General features: G+C 36.4%; 1 protein-coding gene and 1 pseudogene across 1 annotated transcript in view; both read left to right on the forward strand.

Moving 5' to 3' along the window:
- Nucleotides 1-412: 412 nt before the first annotated feature.
- On the forward strand, nucleotides 413-1,228 carry LOC107561149 (serine/threonine-protein kinase pim-1-like; annotated as a pseudogene).
- A 3,485-nt stretch (nucleotides 1,229-4,713) lies between these two features.
- myo5c (myosin VC) overlaps nucleotides 4,714-17,918 on the forward strand; it is a 27,818-nt gene continuing 14,613 nt past the window's right edge. Inside the window, 20 exon segments of the mRNA XM_016245507.1 lie at nucleotides 4,714-4,831; nucleotides 5,080-5,190; nucleotides 6,799-6,967; nucleotides 7,048-7,192; nucleotides 7,369-7,525; nucleotides 7,612-7,755; nucleotides 7,833-7,914; nucleotides 9,004-9,111; nucleotides 9,725-9,831; nucleotides 9,946-10,211; nucleotides 11,316-11,397; nucleotides 11,486-11,626; nucleotides 12,697-12,819; nucleotides 12,902-12,980; nucleotides 13,663-13,672; nucleotides 13,862-13,973; nucleotides 14,058-14,133; nucleotides 14,136-14,250; nucleotides 15,586-15,751; nucleotides 15,868-16,014. Of these exon segments, the coding sequence (XP_016100993.1) occupies nucleotides 4,805-4,831; nucleotides 5,080-5,190; nucleotides 6,799-6,967; nucleotides 7,048-7,192; nucleotides 7,369-7,525; nucleotides 7,612-7,755; nucleotides 7,833-7,914; nucleotides 9,004-9,111; nucleotides 9,725-9,831; nucleotides 9,946-10,211; nucleotides 11,316-11,397; nucleotides 11,486-11,626; nucleotides 12,697-12,819; nucleotides 12,902-12,980; nucleotides 13,663-13,672; nucleotides 13,862-13,973; nucleotides 14,058-14,133; nucleotides 14,136-14,250; nucleotides 15,586-15,751; nucleotides 15,868-16,014 (2,367 nt within the window). The 5' untranslated portion in view covers nucleotides 4,714-4,804.

Here is a 17,918-nt window from a genome sequence, read left to right on the forward strand (position 1 = left end):
CGCTACACCATTGGTGATCAGCTGGGGAAAGGTGGATTTGGCGTGGTGTATGAAGGGAGACGTCTGGAGGATGATCTTAAAGTAAGTTAATATAAATAACACATTATCAAGCCATCAAATGTTTGTCCTGTCTCATCCTTTACTCTAAGCCCTCTTAGTGTTTCTTAAGTTCTATTTTTGTTCATCAGGTGGCTTTGAAATATGTCACGAAGACACAGCACACAGAATGTTTATTCATTGTAAGTACATTGCACTATATAAACAATATAAAACATTTTATATTAATATTAATACAAATCCCTATTTGGGAAACCACCTTCATCTAACCATTGTAAAAACGATCTGTCTTCTAGCCTGATCATCCAGTCCCCCTTCCAAAAGAAATCGCCCTCACCATCCTGGCGAATAAAGGTGCCAGAAATCACCAGAAATCATCAGGCTGCTGGACTGGCAGGACCACCCTGACCACTTCATCATGGTCCTCGAATGTCCCTCTCCCTGTGAGAATCTGGTAGAGTTCATGAGGTGTCTCGGTGGAAGCCTTGATGAAGAAACAGCACGGAAAAACATGTGGCAGTCGGCTCAACGCTGCAAACATGTGCTGCCTCCGCGGAGTGCTCCACCGTGACGTCAAGCTTGACAACCTTCTGATAAACAGGGAGACATCCGAAGTCAAGCTGATTGACTTCGGATGCGGGGACATTCTGAGTAGGTCACCATACAAGTCATACCATGGTGTGTATGATATAATTAATTTCTTCCTAATAGATACAGAACAGTCGTGCTGCATTACTGCAAACTTACACATCATACAAACTCCTCTCTCCTGCAGGCACAGCAGTATATTCCCCTCCAGAGTACCACAGCAGGGGGAAGTACTACGGCAGGCCGGCGACAGTCTGGTCACCAGGGGTTCTGATGTTCACAATGTTGTGCGGACGTTTCCCTAGTGACTATGACCTGTTCCTGCTGCATTACAAGCACTGGTCCAAACCCGGCCTGTCAAAAGGTGAGATCTTCATCACAAAAAATAACTCATTCAGAATCATACAAAGTATCTTAGTTTTGATTAACATGATCAAATAGAGCAGATATAAAGTTTAAGGTTATCAAATGTCCTTCCCATCTTCCTGCACAGAATGCGGTCACCTCCTCAGGGCTCTCCTGCTTGAAAAGCCAAGCCGGCGACTTGGTCTGGGGCAAATCATGTCCCACAACTGGTTTAAGGTAGTGACCTAATAGATACAGAACAGTCGTGCTGCATTACTGCAAACTTACACATCATACAAACTCCTCTCTCCTGCAGGCACAGCAGTATATTCCCCTCCAGAGTACCACAGCAGGGGGAAGTACTACGGCAGGCCGGCGACAGTCTGGTCACCAGGGGTTCTGATGTTCACAATGTTGTGTGGACGTTTCCCTAGTGACTATGACCTGTTCCTGCTGCATTACAAGCACTGGTCCAAACCCGGCCTGTCAAAAGGTGAGATCTTCATCACAAATTTTTTTTTATAAATCAGGATCATACAAAATATATTAGAGTTTTGATTAACATGATCAAATAGAGCAGATATAAAGTTCAAGATTAAATGTCCTTCCCGTCTTCCTGCACAGAATGCGGTCACCTCCTCAGGGCTCTCCTGCTTGAAAAGCCAAGCCGGCGACTTGGTCTGGGGCAAATCATGTCCCACAACTGGTTTAAGGTAGTGAACCTGAGACCAGCTAAAAATAATAAATTTTTCATGGGAAGGAACCAAAAAGTCAAACCTGTTGTTTTTTCCATTTTGTTTCAGGTCGTCACATAAGACAACTCCAGTTGGCGTCTCTCATGCTGCTTTGCGTCTAGCGGGGCGAGCAAGCCTTGTGTAGCGTCTTGCGTCTTGGCTTGAGGAAGCAGTATTTGCATCTGGCGGTACTGCTTCCGGAGGGATGTGTACGTATTGTATATATGTACATACTTCTTTTGGTTGCCCCTTTTGTTTTTCCCATCATGGCCACTCCATTCCTGAGGTTCTTGCCACAGCTGTCCAAATACCAGAGCTCTCTGTCTCCCCCTCCACAATGACAGCGTTCACATTCTCTGCCACACACAGCTACTAAAGAGGTTCCCGCCATGGCTTGTCCACACGTCTCTCTCATTATCCTCAATGCCAGTGCTCTTGGTCTCGGCTGCTCCATCAATTCCTGTCACAGACACACAAAGGGTCCTGTTTCTGATGTCTCAGAGGTTCATGGAACGTCCTCTGCCAAGGCAAGCTTCCAAGACCATCTCAGTCCCAGAGATACCTGTCTCAGCAACCCTGGACTCCAAGCTCCCTAGTATGTCCAAAACCTGTCCAAACCCAGGGGTTCCCGTCAAAGGCTGCCCAAGAGGTCCAAAAGCCATAAATCGTCTGATTTCTAATATAACTTATTTACAGGAAGTGCCTTTTTACTTTGTACCTCATTGAGATTGAACCACCAGATGCTGCTCGCTCAGAGACTGTTGTGGAATGGAGAGAATATGATACCAAATATCACAAAAGTTGTATTCCTTTAAATGTATTTATATGTTAAAACCTTTAAAAGATGGTAAGACAAAGATGCAACATATTCCTCATTATTGATTTGATTTGTCTATATATCAACAGCAATAGCTGTTGTAGTAATAACATATATATTGAAATGTATGAACATCATGGTATGGAATTCAAATATGGTAAGATATTATGGCTTCAGAAGCTGTATGGACTATTTTATGGTGTGTTTTTTACCTTTCATATCTTCTAGCTGAATGTCTTTATATGGAAGAAGTAACCAGTGTTGGGGATAACGGATGACAAGTAACGCGAGTTACGTAATCAGATTACTTTTAAAGTAAAGTAATTTATGACTTTCCATAAAAAGTAACTAAGTAATGCAATTAGTTACTTTTTATGGAGTACAAATATTAATATTGCCACTTTATGTAAAGATAGTTTCACTCTCAAGTAGATCTTTTTATTTTGTTGGTGATTCTAGATATTTACACAGGTATTTTTTTTTACTGGAAATGTGGACAGAACATTAAATTAAACTGTGTTTTTAATGCTCTTCAGATTCTTTTTATTTTTGTATTTTCCAGCACTGCGGCGAGGACGAACTGGTATTACCTGATTTTGCACATACTGATCTTGATGATCTAACATCCTCTGCATGCAGCAGGCTTCACTTTTCATACTTGACAGCATAGCATTTGACCTAATTGCTAAGCCATTTTATATGCTCACAGTACTGATCCCATCTTGATCCAGATGGAGTAACTTCAAAACAGAAGGAGTATAGGCTACACCTTTTCAGACTAATTTTTTAAGTATAAGAATATTAAAATAAAAATCTCAAATTGATGATAGATTAATTTGTGCTTCTTGTTGCAGTTCAGTTGAACACGTGTATGTACTGAGTATGCATATATCATGCATGCATATACATAAAGGATGTGTAGTCTATGTGTCATGGATAGGTAAAAAAAAAAAAGGTAACACTTTACTTGAAGGGGTGTGCATACGACTGACATGGCACCTTCATAAGCATGACACATGTCATGAATATGAAGGAGGTTTTATGCATGTTTATGACAACTGTCATTAAGTGTAATTCGCTCAGTTATGTCATTTTTAATGCAAATATGACATTATTTGACCTAACCCTACCCCTACCCTTACCCCTAACCATAGCCCATAACAAAGACATCACAAACAATGTCATCTTTGCATAAAAAATGACATAACTGAGCGAATGACACTTAATTACAGTTGTCATGAACATGCATAAAAACCTTCACATTCATGACATGTGTTATGATTATGTAGGTGTCATGTCAGTCTTATGCACACCCCTTCAAGTAAAGTGTAACCAAAAAAAAAAGTGCATTAAACAATTTTGATCAATTATTTATCTTAACTGTCTTTTGTATTTTAATGTGCAAAAAGCTTGTCTTCATGTCCGATCAGCTGGATCATATGTCCGCATACTTGTGCAGTCATTGACTGAATGAGTAAGAGCAGTATCCTGTTCCCTTGCTCTCAAATCCTTGTTCAAATGAACACACCCCTACGGTAAGCAAAGCGTCACGAGACTCGCTAGCACACAGTGGGAAGCAGTCAAAGTTCGCGCGACGCGAACCGCACTATGGCGAAGAATAATCTCATGAATATTAAATAGGTCATATGCCGACCTTATTAAAAGTTACTTTTTTTTTTTAAACTAGGGCTATTCGTATTCCATGTGTTATATTAAAGCACATGTGCGACCATAGTTTAAAATATGATACTGTATAGAAATGCTTTCAATGCTGTTATTTTTTTTAATCCATGTTTCTTTTCATAATTTCTGTCCTCTCGACTACGTTTCAACTCGATTTTCTTCATTAGAAATTAAATTGAATTGTGTTACCTCAGGATGCAACTTTGGGAGTTTATTTCAAAATGAAGACAAACTTATTTATGGACTTTGGAATTTTTCAAATATTGTTGGTAGGTTGATATGTACTAATTAGTGAAATACAACGCAGAAAACAACAAGAACAAAGACCTGTTCATGAATATTAATACGTGTTCCGTGTATGTTAATGACACTCATGAATATTAAGCAGCTCCTTCACTATAGTAGGACTCGTAGTTTCGCCGGCGGTCGCAGGTGAGCGAGGAAGTTCCCACCGTCATTTCCAGACATTTAGCTGGTGCCATGGCTAAAAAAATAGGCGTATGAATATTAGTTTCGCCTGTAAGTATCATGAGAAAGTGCCTTCGATATAAAATAAATCTGTGCGAAGGGACCTGTTGCCATGGCTCTGTCGGAGTTGTATACAAAGGTATGCTTAGCAAGTGCTTCACTTTTGAGAAGTGTTTTAGCAAGTTTATTAACGTGATATTTTAGTATATCATGCATGCATTTGAGAATATAATAGTCTCTCAACATTATTGATTCAAGCTTAGTGACATATGGTCATCGTTTCCTATTCGTTGGTATTTTGTAACAGCTCAAAAACATAAGCCATACGAAACTTCTTATTTTCCAAAAGCACGGTCTTATGGAATTAATGTGAGTTTTGTGCTGTAGTATAACAGGGTGTGGATCCCTGACGCGGAACATGTTTGGCAATCTGCGGAGATTCTGACAGATTTCAAGCCTGGTGAGACTGTCCTGGAACTACAGCTGGAGGATGGCACGGTAGGACAAAACCAGAGTTAAATCTGTTTATAGACTTTTTTTTTTTAAGTAGTTTTTATACATCATACACTGCATTATCAAGATTCTTCAGTTATTTGTAGCATTTGCAATGATGTCCAAAAAACTTCTTATAAGGAAAGTGTTTTTTGTTGTTGTTGTTGTTTTGAGTTTTTTTTTTTGAGTTTTCCATTTGAAAATTAAAAAAAAAAAAAGTTATTTTAAAATGTTAAAAGTTTTATTTTATGGTGAAAGTCGGTGAGCTGAGTTAAATGACATGAAGCAAACACTCATATAAATTTTAACCTAAAATATTAATGTTAATATTAAAACACACAGTGTCAGAAATTCAATCCACTGTCAAGTGATTAAAATTTTAATGTAATTAATTACACAATGTGGCAATTAATTAGCCGATTTAACCACAAATTAATTACTAATTATTGATATTGAATTACTAATATATAATTTAATTTTTGAGTGAACTGTCCCTTTAATTGTTTTTTTTTTTCATTTTTATTTTCATATTTTATTATTAATATCCTCCTGAGAACCCTAAAAAAAGTTAATTTTTTATGTCATTACATTGGTTGGAGCATAAGAAACAAATGCTGAAAAAATATATTTTATTCATATTTTATTATATGCAGGACTAAGTTATTAAAAAAATAAAAATAAAAAAATAGGCAAAAACAAGGATTTATTTTTTTCATTCACCAATCAGTTTTTAGGTTTCAGGCTATTTTTAGCCAGACTTTGTACAAAGATGATTCTCGACTATATTATGAAAGATATACCAGCATGATATACTACAACTGTAGTTTATGGAATATGTGCGTAAAATGTCCATAAATTGATATTCCCATTTTATTTAATGTATCTATACATTGAATCTAATTTTCATATTAATGTGTTCTTGGGGCAAACCACAATGAAAAAGAAGTGTAATAATGGGAGTAATAACTTAGCAACATTTTCATAAAAATATCTCATATTTCATAGGAACATTTATTGATCTGTAATTTCTTGTTGTGTTTCTCCAAAATGCCTGATTAACAGCCGTTTGTCCTGGTGTCCTCTACTGAAGACATGTATGAAAATTATGCCCTGTTTCGTAACAAAAACTCATATTCTGATTTGAAACCCCATAACATTTTTCTGAGATGTTTATTAACGCCAAGCAATTTGAAAATCAGTCAGATTTAAAAGATAATTACAAAACATTATCATATTTCCATAAGAGTGCTAAATTTGATCATTCTGTCAATATCAGTCATATTTAAAGACCAAGGAGAAGGTGTGTTTATGATCAAACCTCCACACATTTGATATTTCTAAAAAGCCCTGAATACTCTCAGAGAAATTCACTAAAATATAATGTCCTCTATAGAGGACAAATGTCTATGCCTGGGTCCCAGGAGGATATGGAAATTTTTATTTTATTTTTTAATGAAATGATGCTCTAAATTAGAAACGAAAACTGCCAATAGGTGGCAGTAAATGTCTTAATGAGAAAGTCATCGAGTGATTCATTCATTCATTCGATTCGTTCAAACGGCTGATTCATCCAGGAATGAAGTAAATGGCTCTCTTTGTGAACCTCTCTTGCAGGAGTTGCAGTATCCTCTGGAAGGGGGTGAGAAGTTGCCACCCCTCCGTAACCCGGACATCCTGGTGGGTGAGAATGACCTCACAGCCCTCAGTTACCTTCACGAGCCGGCCGTGCTACACAACCTCAAAGTCAGATTTGTCGAGTCCAAAATCATCTACACATATTGCGGTAGGTCATCTGTAGAATTGCTTCCTTAATGTGAACCTCCTTCACTGATTTGATCACTTCACCCATATTTACCATCTCAGGAATTATCCTGGTGGCAGTCAATCCATACAAGCAGCTTCCCATCTATGGAGATGCGGTCATCCATGCTTACTCTGGTCAAAACATGGGCGACCTGGACCCTCATATATTTGCTGTGGCTGAAGAGGCCTACAAACAAATGGCCAGGTGAAGCGTTATGTCTTAAACTACCTCTATAAGTCTTGGTTGATTCAGAAAGACTTTATGTTTTGAACTGGCACAAACATATGCTAAATAACCAACTGTACAGGTTTTACAAGCTAAGATCAAAACGAGACCCAGTTGGTATTTTAGTGCAACTTTTTTTTTTGTTCAAACTGCAGGAATAACAAGAATCAGTCCATCATTGTGAGCGGTGAGTCCGGGGCTGGAAAGACCGTATCTGCTCGCTATGCTATGAGGTACTTCGCTGTGGTTAGCAAATCTGGCAGCAAAACTCGGGTGGAGGACAAAGTTTTGGCATCCAACCCGATCACTGAGGTAAAACAAACCATCAGGATCAGATCACTGGATCATCATACACTTGTTTATCTATATATATTTTGCAATATTTGATGTGTTTGCAGGCCATTGGAAATGCAAAAACAACCAGAAATGACAACAGCAGTCGATTTGGGAAGTACACTGAGATCAGCTTCGACAAAAGATACCAAATCATTGGTGCCAACATGAGGACATACCTTCTGGAAAAGTCAAGGGTGGTTTTTCAGGTGAAAGATGCTTTTTATGGTTTGTAAACTTGACATAACAGAATAACTACTCATAATATCTCATTTGTTCTCTTCAGTCAGAGAATGAGAGGAATTATCACATCTTCTACCAAATGTGTGCATGTGCAAATCAGCCGGAGTTTAAAGGCTTAAGACTTTGTGAGTGTTTCTGTACATGTTATATGACTTAGAATTTTATGTGAATAGAAGTAGCTATTCATATAGTAGAGTCCAGGGAGCGACAAAGGCTATGATCATAATTGTTTTTTTAATTTTTGCAGTTTGTGTACTGTATACGTCACGAAAAATTTCTGCCTGCATGACATACTCATATGATAGATAGATGAATGTATTGTATAGTGCAAATTGCATCTTAAATTCTTATATAACTATTAACTTTGTTGTAACTCAAAAAGTTACAAAAATACATTTTTATACAAAGTCAGAATAAAAATGCATAATTTATGTAGTTAATAAATAGATTGTTTGACAGACAGACAGACAGACAGACGGATGGACGGATTGATAGACAGACAGGCAGGCACACAGATAGCAGGCGGACGGACGGACGGACAGACAGACAGACAGACAGGCAGATAGATAGATAGATAGATAGATAGATAGATAGATAGATAGATAGATAGATAGATAGATAGACAGACAGACAGACAGACAAACAGATAGATAGATAGATAGATTGATTGATGATAGGTAGTTTGTCAAACTACCTATCATCAATCAGTAAGTCTATCTATCTATCTATCTATCTATCTATCTATCTATCTATCTATCTATCTATCTATCTATCTATCTATCTGTCTGTCTGTCTGTCTGTCTCTTTCTGTCTGTCTGTCTATCTGTCTGTCTGTCTGTCTGTCTGTCTATCTATCTATCTATCTATCTATCTATCTATCTATCTATCTATCTATCTATCTGTCTGTCTGTCTGTCTGTCTGTCTATTTATCCTTCTATCTATCTATCTATCTATCTATCTGTCTATCTGTCTATCTGTCTGTCTGTCTCTTTCTGTCTGTCTGTCAGACTACCTATCATCTATCCACCTATCTACATTGTAACTCAAAAACTATAATTATTATTATAATTTATCATTGCATACTGAATACTGTTATGCAGTAATACTACGAATATGCTAGAATTATTAGGGAGTATACAGTACAGACACTAAAATAACTCCTTATCATGACTCTGGACTGGTTAAAGTGACTTTAAGTTCATGTTTTCATTAGTGGCCGCAGACAAGTTTAATTACACACGTTTGGGTGGTGAGACAGAGATCGAAGGCGTGGATGACCGCGCTGACATGGCAGAAACACGCAGAACTTTCAGTCTACTGGGTAACAGAAGCGTCTGGTTTATTTATCTATCTATCTATCTATCTATCTATCTATCTATCTATCTATCTATCTATCTATCTATCTATCTGTCTATCTGTCTGTCTGTCTGTCTGTCTGTCTGTCTGTCTGTCTGTCTATTTATCCTTCTATCTATCTATCTATCTATCTGTCTATCTGTCTGTCTGTCTCTTTCTGTCTGTCTGTCAGACTACCTATCATCTATCCACCTATCTACATTGTAACTCAAAAACTATAATTATTATTATAATTTATCATTGCATACTGAATACTGTTATGCAGTAATACTACGAATATGCTAGAAATATTAGGGAGTATACAGTACAGACACTAAAATAACTCCTTATCATGACTCTGGACTGGTTAAAGTGACTTTAAGTTCATGTTTTCATTAGTGGCCGCAGACAAGTTTAATTACACACGTTTGGGTGGTGAGACAGAGATCGAAGGCGTGGATGACCGCGCTGACATGGCAGAAACACGCAGAACTTTCAGTCTACTGGGTAACAGAAGCGTCTGGTTTATTTTTATCATATTTATCAAGAGCAAAATCCTTCTGTTCTTTCAGCTGTGATGCAGCCTTGTTTCTCTTCAGGTCTTAAGGACAGTTTTCAGGCTGACGTGTTTAAGGTGCTCGCTGCGATTCTGCATTTGGGAAACGTGGTAATCAAGGAGAACGGCTCTGAGAAATCGTCCATCGGTGTAAGAAATATTCTTATCTGTGCAGTTTTAGGTGTTTTACGTTGATAATTGACATTAAGCCAAATCAAGACTTTGAAGGTGTTTCATCGGAAGTTCATTCTGCTCTCTCTCCAGTTCAGAGACCCTCACTTGGCCATATTCTGTGAGCTGATGGGCATCAACATGGACAACATGAGCCGCTGGCTGTGTCACAGACGGATAGTCCTGTCAGCAGAGACGGTGGTGAAACCACAACCCAAGGAACGTGCCATCAACGCTCGTGATGCACTTGCCAAACACATCTATGCCCATCTTTTCAACTGGGTCATCCACAAGATCAACCAGGCACTAATGATCCCTGGGAAACAACATTCATTTATTGGGGTGTTGGATATTTATGGGTATGTCAGCTTGAATTCATTTACATGTATATTTGCATGCAGGGCCTAAAATTAACACATGCCAAGCACCAAATGCAAGTAAAAATCGGCGATGGCGAATAAATGAAACAGTGTTACTCGCCAGTTGGACAGTCGCTTATTAATATTAATTATAAAAATGCCTGAGAACGTGATATGTTTTAGTGCAATTATCAAATTGCGAAAGCTGAATTGAAATTATATAAAAATGCAATCTGATGCGCTGCGATGTGAACTTTACACATGAGCCACTCATGATAACGGTGTTTTTCTGCCAAAATAAAAGCTCTATGCATTTGAAAGTAAAGGAAAAAAAACAACTATGAAGTTTTATTACATATTATTTTAATTATTAGTAGTAGAAGTAGTACTAGTAGGAGTATATAAACTAAAACTTAGTTCAACAGTATTATAGCGATATTTCTATAGATTTGTTTAGTTTTTAATAATAATCTTTAAATAAATGTAAATAAAAAATATGAACAATAGTAAAAATTGCTGTTTCCTCATTTTTTTCTGCCTTATTTCCACATAGTGAGGTAGATATGTGGGGGCGTGTTAGAACGAGCCGTTTCAGGGGGGCGTGGCAGAGTCTTAACTTTGATAAAGAATATCTCTATGTGTTTGAGACTTTAGTGTTTGCAACTTTAGGGATCTTATCTATTCACAATCAGCTTGTAACACTCCAAAGAGAAAGGAAAACTTGAAATTGCGTCATATGACCCCTTTAAGGAAATAATGCACACACAGTTTAATGGCCGTTAAATTTTCTAAAGTACAAGCAGTAAAATGCTAGTTTTAGACCCTGTTTGCATGAGCGATAGAATTAAGGCCCTTTCACACCAAGAACGATAAACATATATGATAAGAAAGATAATGGCACAGAGGAACAATACTGTTGGAATCCCTTCCAGAACTCAAGTATTTAAAGCGGCAGATGACTAAACTGCACTGCGCTTATAATAAACAGAACATTATTGCACATTTGTGTGGGCGCTAAAATAGTCATAGTTATCGTTTTTGGTGTGAACGGGCTTTTAGTGTAGCATTTGTTCTAATGTTGATCTGTCTTTTGGCTTCCTCTAGATTTGAGACCTTTGACGTGAACAGTTTCGAGCAGTTCTGCATCAACTACGCCAACGAGAAGCTGCAGCAGCAGTTCAACCTGGTGGGTTCATCTGTATCATCTTTCCATGAATTACATTTGATTTGTAGTGGAACTTATAAAAACATGTCTCTGATTATCATCCTATCAGCACGTGTTTAAACTGGAGCAGGAGGAGTACATGAAAGAGGATATTCCCTGGACGCTGATCGATTTCTATGACAATCAGCCCGTTATTGACCTCATCGAGGCTAAGATGGGCATTCTGGACCTTTTGGATGAGGAGTGTCTGGTGAGAATAACACTGTGGATAAAATATTCTGTCTTAACCTGCTTTTAACCGTGAAAGAAAGTGGTGGTTTATATTACTGTTGCAGCTTGCTGGGTAGCTCCGCCCACAATTAAATCTCACAATTTATTGGTCCACAATCGCACACCACACTGCTGAATATTAAGCATAAGCATGTTTTCTGATTGGCTGTTATTTTTTACTGTGTCAAGGACAGTAAATGTTCCTGGTTAGGACACAAATAATTTAGGTGAATTGGTTTTAGGAGAATTTGGTGAGAAATAGTGAAATGTCTCCAGAGTTTCCACTTGATCTTCATTTAATCTCATTGCTCTCTCAAAGAGGTGTTTTTTTTTTTTGTTAGTATGTTCACTCCAGGTTGTCTCCTTTTATACTAACTTTAACTAACTGAAATAACGTTTTAGGTTGAAATACTAAATTGCTAAAACAAAAATTTAAATAAAAATAAATTTAAGTTAAATAGGAATATAAAAAACTAAGAAAAAGGACAAAAGCACAAAACAAAATGATTAAAACTTAAACTAAAACTGAAAATTAACTAATTAAAAAAATTCTAACATAAGACTGATATCTATAGTGACGGATTGCAGTTTTATAATTTTATGAAACCTGTCAAGAACATGTCCAGGTCATATTTTGCTGTTAGTATGTTCACTCCAGGTTGTCTCCTTTTATACTAACTAACTAACTGAAATAACGTTTTAGGTTGAAATACTAAATTGCTAAAACAAAAATTTAAATAAAAATAAATTTAAGTTAAATAGGAATATAAAAAACTAAGAAAAAGGACAAAAGCACAAAACAAAATGATTAAAACTTAAACTAAAACTGAAAATTAACTAATTAAAAAAATTCTAACATAAGACTGATATCTATAGTGACGGATTGCAGTTTTATAATTTTATGAAACCTGTCAAGAACATGTCCAGGTCATATTTTGCTTCAAAATCAAAAGGAAGAAATAAGATATTATATTTTGCTTAAAGAAACCCATATTTAGGATCATTATGATTATTTTTTGCACTAACTGAATCGTTTTTGATCTCCCACAGTTCCTGCAGGGCACTGATAAAAACTGGCTGCAAAAGCTGTACAATTTTCTAGGCTCAAAGCCGCTGTTTGAGAAACCCCGAATGTCTAATGACTCTTTTGTGATTCAGCATTTTGCTGATAAGGTGAGAAACTATTACCTCCCTATATTGTCTTAAAAACTGAAAATGGTGTATGAAGAACTAAAACTGTTTTCTTTTATTTTAGGTAGAATACCAGTGTAAAGGTTTTTTGGAGAAGAACAGAGACACACTTTATGAAGAGCTGGTGGACATCATGCGTGCTAGTCAGGTATCAACCTAATAGCTCCCTTTATGTTTAATTAAGTTTAAAGGGGTCCTATTACATTTTACAAAGTCTTGATTTTAAAATATGAAATGTGCTGTGATTTGTTAGCTGGGCCAGTGTGTGTTGTGATTGATCTATAGTGAATTATGTGTGAAGGATATTAGTGTGTCTGTTAACTAAAACAAAAATTTGTCAAATTTAGTTGAAATAAATCTTAAATAAAATATACAAATTAAAAGAAGTTAGAAACCTTATGACAATTTTAAATGTTGCCTTGGCAACTAACTGAAATAAAATTTTTGTTTGAAGTACTAAATTACTAGAACAAATACAAATAAATTAAAGCTAAATAGAAATATAAAAAAATGAATAAAAATGACAAAATAACATGTCCAGGTCATATTTTATTTTAAAATCACAAGACATTATATTTTGCTGAAAGAAAACCCTATATTTAGGATAATTAAGAAACCCTATAATTAGTATGATTATAATTATTTTTGCATCGTGATCATTTTTATTTAATACATTTATTTTATTTACAATTTTGAAAAACACTATAATTGTAGTATTTAAAAAAAATCATTGTATCATCTGTTTAATTATCATACATTGCCTCATGCACAATGTCATTTCTTGTTTTTTATCTCATGATTTTTTAAATCTATTTTTTCATCTAGCCATGATTTTGTGAGAATTATTAATGTTTTTTTGTTTTTTTTAAATTGTGGACAATTCAACAAAAATCTCAAGAAACACTGGAGCAATCAAAAACACATCAGAAAATCCAACCAACCCAGGTTGAAATGGCCACAGATGTCCAGATTAGTGATGTTTCCTAATTTGTACAGTTCTCATCGTTTCTGTCCATCTTCACAGATGGACGTATATAGAGTTTTACAGCCGTTACAGTATATTGATGAGCCAGTCGGAGCTGAAGCTGGGAGAGAAGAAGCAGACGTGCAAGACGGTTCTGCAGAGACTCATTCCTGTAAGAGAAACGTGCTGTGCTATATCTGAGAGCTCGTGTTCTTCAGCCATGCTCTGAAAAAAAGTCCTCTCTGGTCCATTACAGGATTCCAACCAGTACAAGTTCGGTCGGAGTAAGATCTTCTTCCGGGCGGGACAGGTGGCGTACCTGGAGAAGCTGCGGCTTGCGTGAGCATCCAGAAGCACGTGAGGGGCTGGAGGCAGAGGCGCAGGTTCCTGCACATGAGACAAGCTGCCATCACTATCCAACAGTACGTGCGTGGAAAGAAACAGATCAGGTGAGTGTTTCCAGAGCACTAGCAATCCAAAACTCAATCCAAAAAAAAAAACAATCCAAACTTTCTTGATCAAAAATACAGTAATATTGTTAAACATATTACAATTAAAAATTGCCGTTTTCAATTGTAATATGTTGTAAAATGTCATTTATTCCTTTGATGTAAAGCTGAATTTTCAGCATAATTACTCCAGTCTTCAGTGTCGCATGATCCTTCAGAAATCATTCTGATATGCTGATTTAAGAAACATTTCTGATTATTATTAATGTTGAAAACAGCTGTGCTGCTTCATATTTTTGTGGAAACCATGATACATTTTTTAGGATTCTTTGAAAAATAGAAAGTTCAAAAGAACAGCATTTATTTAAATAGAAATGTTTAGTAGCATTATAAATTTCTTTATTGTCACTTTTTGATCATTTTAATGCATCCTTGCAGAATGAAAGTAAAAAAAAAAAAGAAAAGAAATACTGTCCCCAAACCTTTTGAGCGATCGTGTACACAGAAAAAAAATTGTAGAAATTAGCATTAGCACAACAGAATAAAGCAGAATACAGCGATCTTGAGCATTTAAAAAAGGTAAAACCCCTATGTTCCTGTCCTCCCTCAAATACAAAACATGTTAAGCAACCCAAACACCAAAAATGACAAACGAGCACCATAAAAGTAGTCCATAAAATTGATATTGAACTTTAAACTGTCATTCACTCATTCCAGTGTTATTTTAGTATCATTGAGATGCTTTTTAGTTTTTATTAATATTTTGAATTCGTTTTCATTTTTATATTTTCCATTTTCATTTTAGTTTTAGTAATTTTGTTTTGTGTTTTTGCCATTTTTATTATTTTTAATTAGTTTTTTTTATTAATTTTTATTTAAGTTTTAGCTATTTTAGTACATCAGGTTTAACTAAACGTTACCTTGGCAACTAAATAAAAAATAAGTATGTTTTTTTAAAGTCTGTTTCAGTTCAAGTTTATTTGAATTCATGTTACAAAAAATTTAATGGTTTTAGTTTTCGTTAACAACAATAACCCTGACAGTTAGGGATGCGTCAAGTCAAGTTTGTCATTTTTGTCATTAAATTGTAATGTAGACACATGCATTTTCTGTAAAGCTGCTTTGAAACGATGTGTAATGTGAAAAGCGCTATACAAATACATTTGAATTTGCAAGACACAAAATTTGGCTGATGTGATGCAACCAAAGATTTCAATCTGTTGAATGTTTACATAGACAAACAATTGAAGAATAGCACATATGAAATGCATAAACTCGTCATGTGTTTTCATTTAATGCTGCTTTTGGAGAACATTAAAAACCGTCCTGTTGCAGACGCAGCATAACAGCTCTGGCACTGAAGCAGGCCTGGGCCGCTGTGGTGATCCAGAGACACTGTCGTGGGTATCTGGTCCGGAGGATTTACCAGCTCGTCCTGAGGGCTGCAGTCATCATACAGGCCTACACCAGAGGATGGATGGCCCGCAAGCGCTACAGAAAGGCAGAGTCTCATCGTTTGTCATTTTGTTTGAAGTGTTTCATGATTTGTGATAAAGTGTCTTTTGACCTTTATCACATAATCACACGTTTTGATTGTGATTCTTTGTATTATTGTAGATGGTGGCAGAACACAAGGCTCTGGTTCTGCAGAAATACGCTCGAGCTTGGCTGGTGCGCCGGCGCTTTCAAACCATGCGACGGCTGGTCATCAACGTGCAGCTCTCGTACCGAGTCCAGCAGCTGCGCAAGAAAATAGAAGAGCAGGTACAATCCGACAACATAGAGGAAAATGTTACTGAATGTTAAGTCTCAAGAGAAGACTTTGTCTTGAACGCTGTCTCAGATGTTTCTCCCTAAATCTCCTTGAAAAACTCCTGAAAATTAGTGCTGTCAATCGATAAACATTTTTTTTTCACTAATTAATCGTACATTTGTTTCTGAAATTAATCACGATTAATCCCACCTAACATTAAAGTTTTTAAATATACTTTTATATTGCAATAATTTCACATGCAATCTTCAAATTAATGTGGAAACAACATAAAGAGAGTATATTTTTTTATATTTGTTTAGTGGTATCTAGTATCACTAGAGTATCACTCCTACCAATGCTACTGATGTCTCTATGAAATAGTTTTTTTTCCTAATATTTAACCATTGACTATAGCCATTCAACATTACAGTATAATGTAGTTTAATAATATAATAAAGTTTAAAAAATAACCACTTCTAATTTAAGTGAACTTGAAGATTTAAGTCTTCACATAAACCCATTATAATGAATGTCATATTTAGCTGCCTGTGCCCTTCAGCAAGTAGGAAATATACAGAAATGGAATAAAGTTATCAAACACTAAATTCTAAATTTAATATAGATGAATCCTTAAAGATACAAAAGTGATTGATTTCCTCTCTTTTGTTCTTTGATGAACAGACATCACAGCAGCTGGTTTTTAGCTTATTTTGGCTGCTTTAAGAGCTGCCGCGGCTGAAATTAACGCGGATCTGACACGCATCGCATTTTCTCACAACTCTTTACCTTTTCTGACCCACTTCAGGTCTTAAAGTCTCTGTTATGAGCTGAGGAGTTGAATCGGGTGTGTTAAATGAGGGAGACAGTTTTGAAAACCACTGCATTTCAGAGACATGTTTTTAAATGTGACTCATGTATAACAGATACTTACATGCATGCACAGTTTTTAGGGAGCTTTAATTGCCTTTTTTGGTAATTTCATGACTTAACTGCAGACGTGCATGCTCATGGTTTCTTTTGCGCTTTAACATGAAGTGATATACAGCACGCCAGCACATTTGTGCAGTGAGAGCACGTGCTACGAGCACAGTATATCGCCTGACAGGACAGGAACATTGGTTTTTACTGACATATGGCCTGACAACATCACATCTGACCGCAGTTCACTGTTGTTCTACTGAAGTCATAGGTTTGATTTCCAAGTAAAACGCATACTGATAATTGTTCAAATAGAATATAAACATTAGATTAAAACATTAAAGGGGTCATATGACGTTGCTAAAAAAGAACATTATATTGTGTATTTGGTGTAATGCAACGTGTTTTGCAGTTTAAGGTTAAAAAACACATTATTTTCCACATACTGTACATTATTGTTTCTCCTCTATACCCCGCCTTTCTGAAACGCGTTGATTTTTACAAAGCTCATCGGTCTGAAAAGCGAGGTGTGCTCTGATTGGCCAGCTATCCAGTGCGTTGTGATTGGCCGAATACCTCAAGCGTGTGACGGAAATGTTGATGATGAGACAACACCAATAAAACCCATTACAAACGAGGCATTTATTGCATCCAGTGGGGACATATTTACAGATTATAATGACTTATACTGTCTTTTTACGTGTTGCGTTGTATCGTGCCGCGTAAACATAAAACCGATCAGAGAAACGACAAACAACAAGCGCTACTCTACACTGCTCAAAACTTGCGTTTGAATCATCAGTGGCTTTAAATATTAAAACGTACTTACAGGCTGTGAGTCAGCATTATTTGTCAGCATCACGGCATTGTAGGCTATACTCTCCAAGGAAACAGTCCTCGTCCTCCGTAAAATGCGTTGCTCAGATCTGAATATTTGGGCTGAACTGTTCTGGAACAGTGTTGTAAATACAACTTAACCACTGATTTCTAGTCGTGT

The sequence above is a fragment of the Sinocyclocheilus grahami genome, unplaced genomic scaffold (genome assembly GCF_001515645.1).
Source record: "Sinocyclocheilus grahami isolate Dianchi unplaced genomic scaffold, SAMN03320097.WGS_v1.1 scaffold759.1, whole genome shotgun sequence".
Classification (NCBI taxonomy): domain Eukaryota; kingdom Metazoa; phylum Chordata; class Actinopteri; order Cypriniformes; family Cyprinidae; genus Sinocyclocheilus; species Sinocyclocheilus grahami.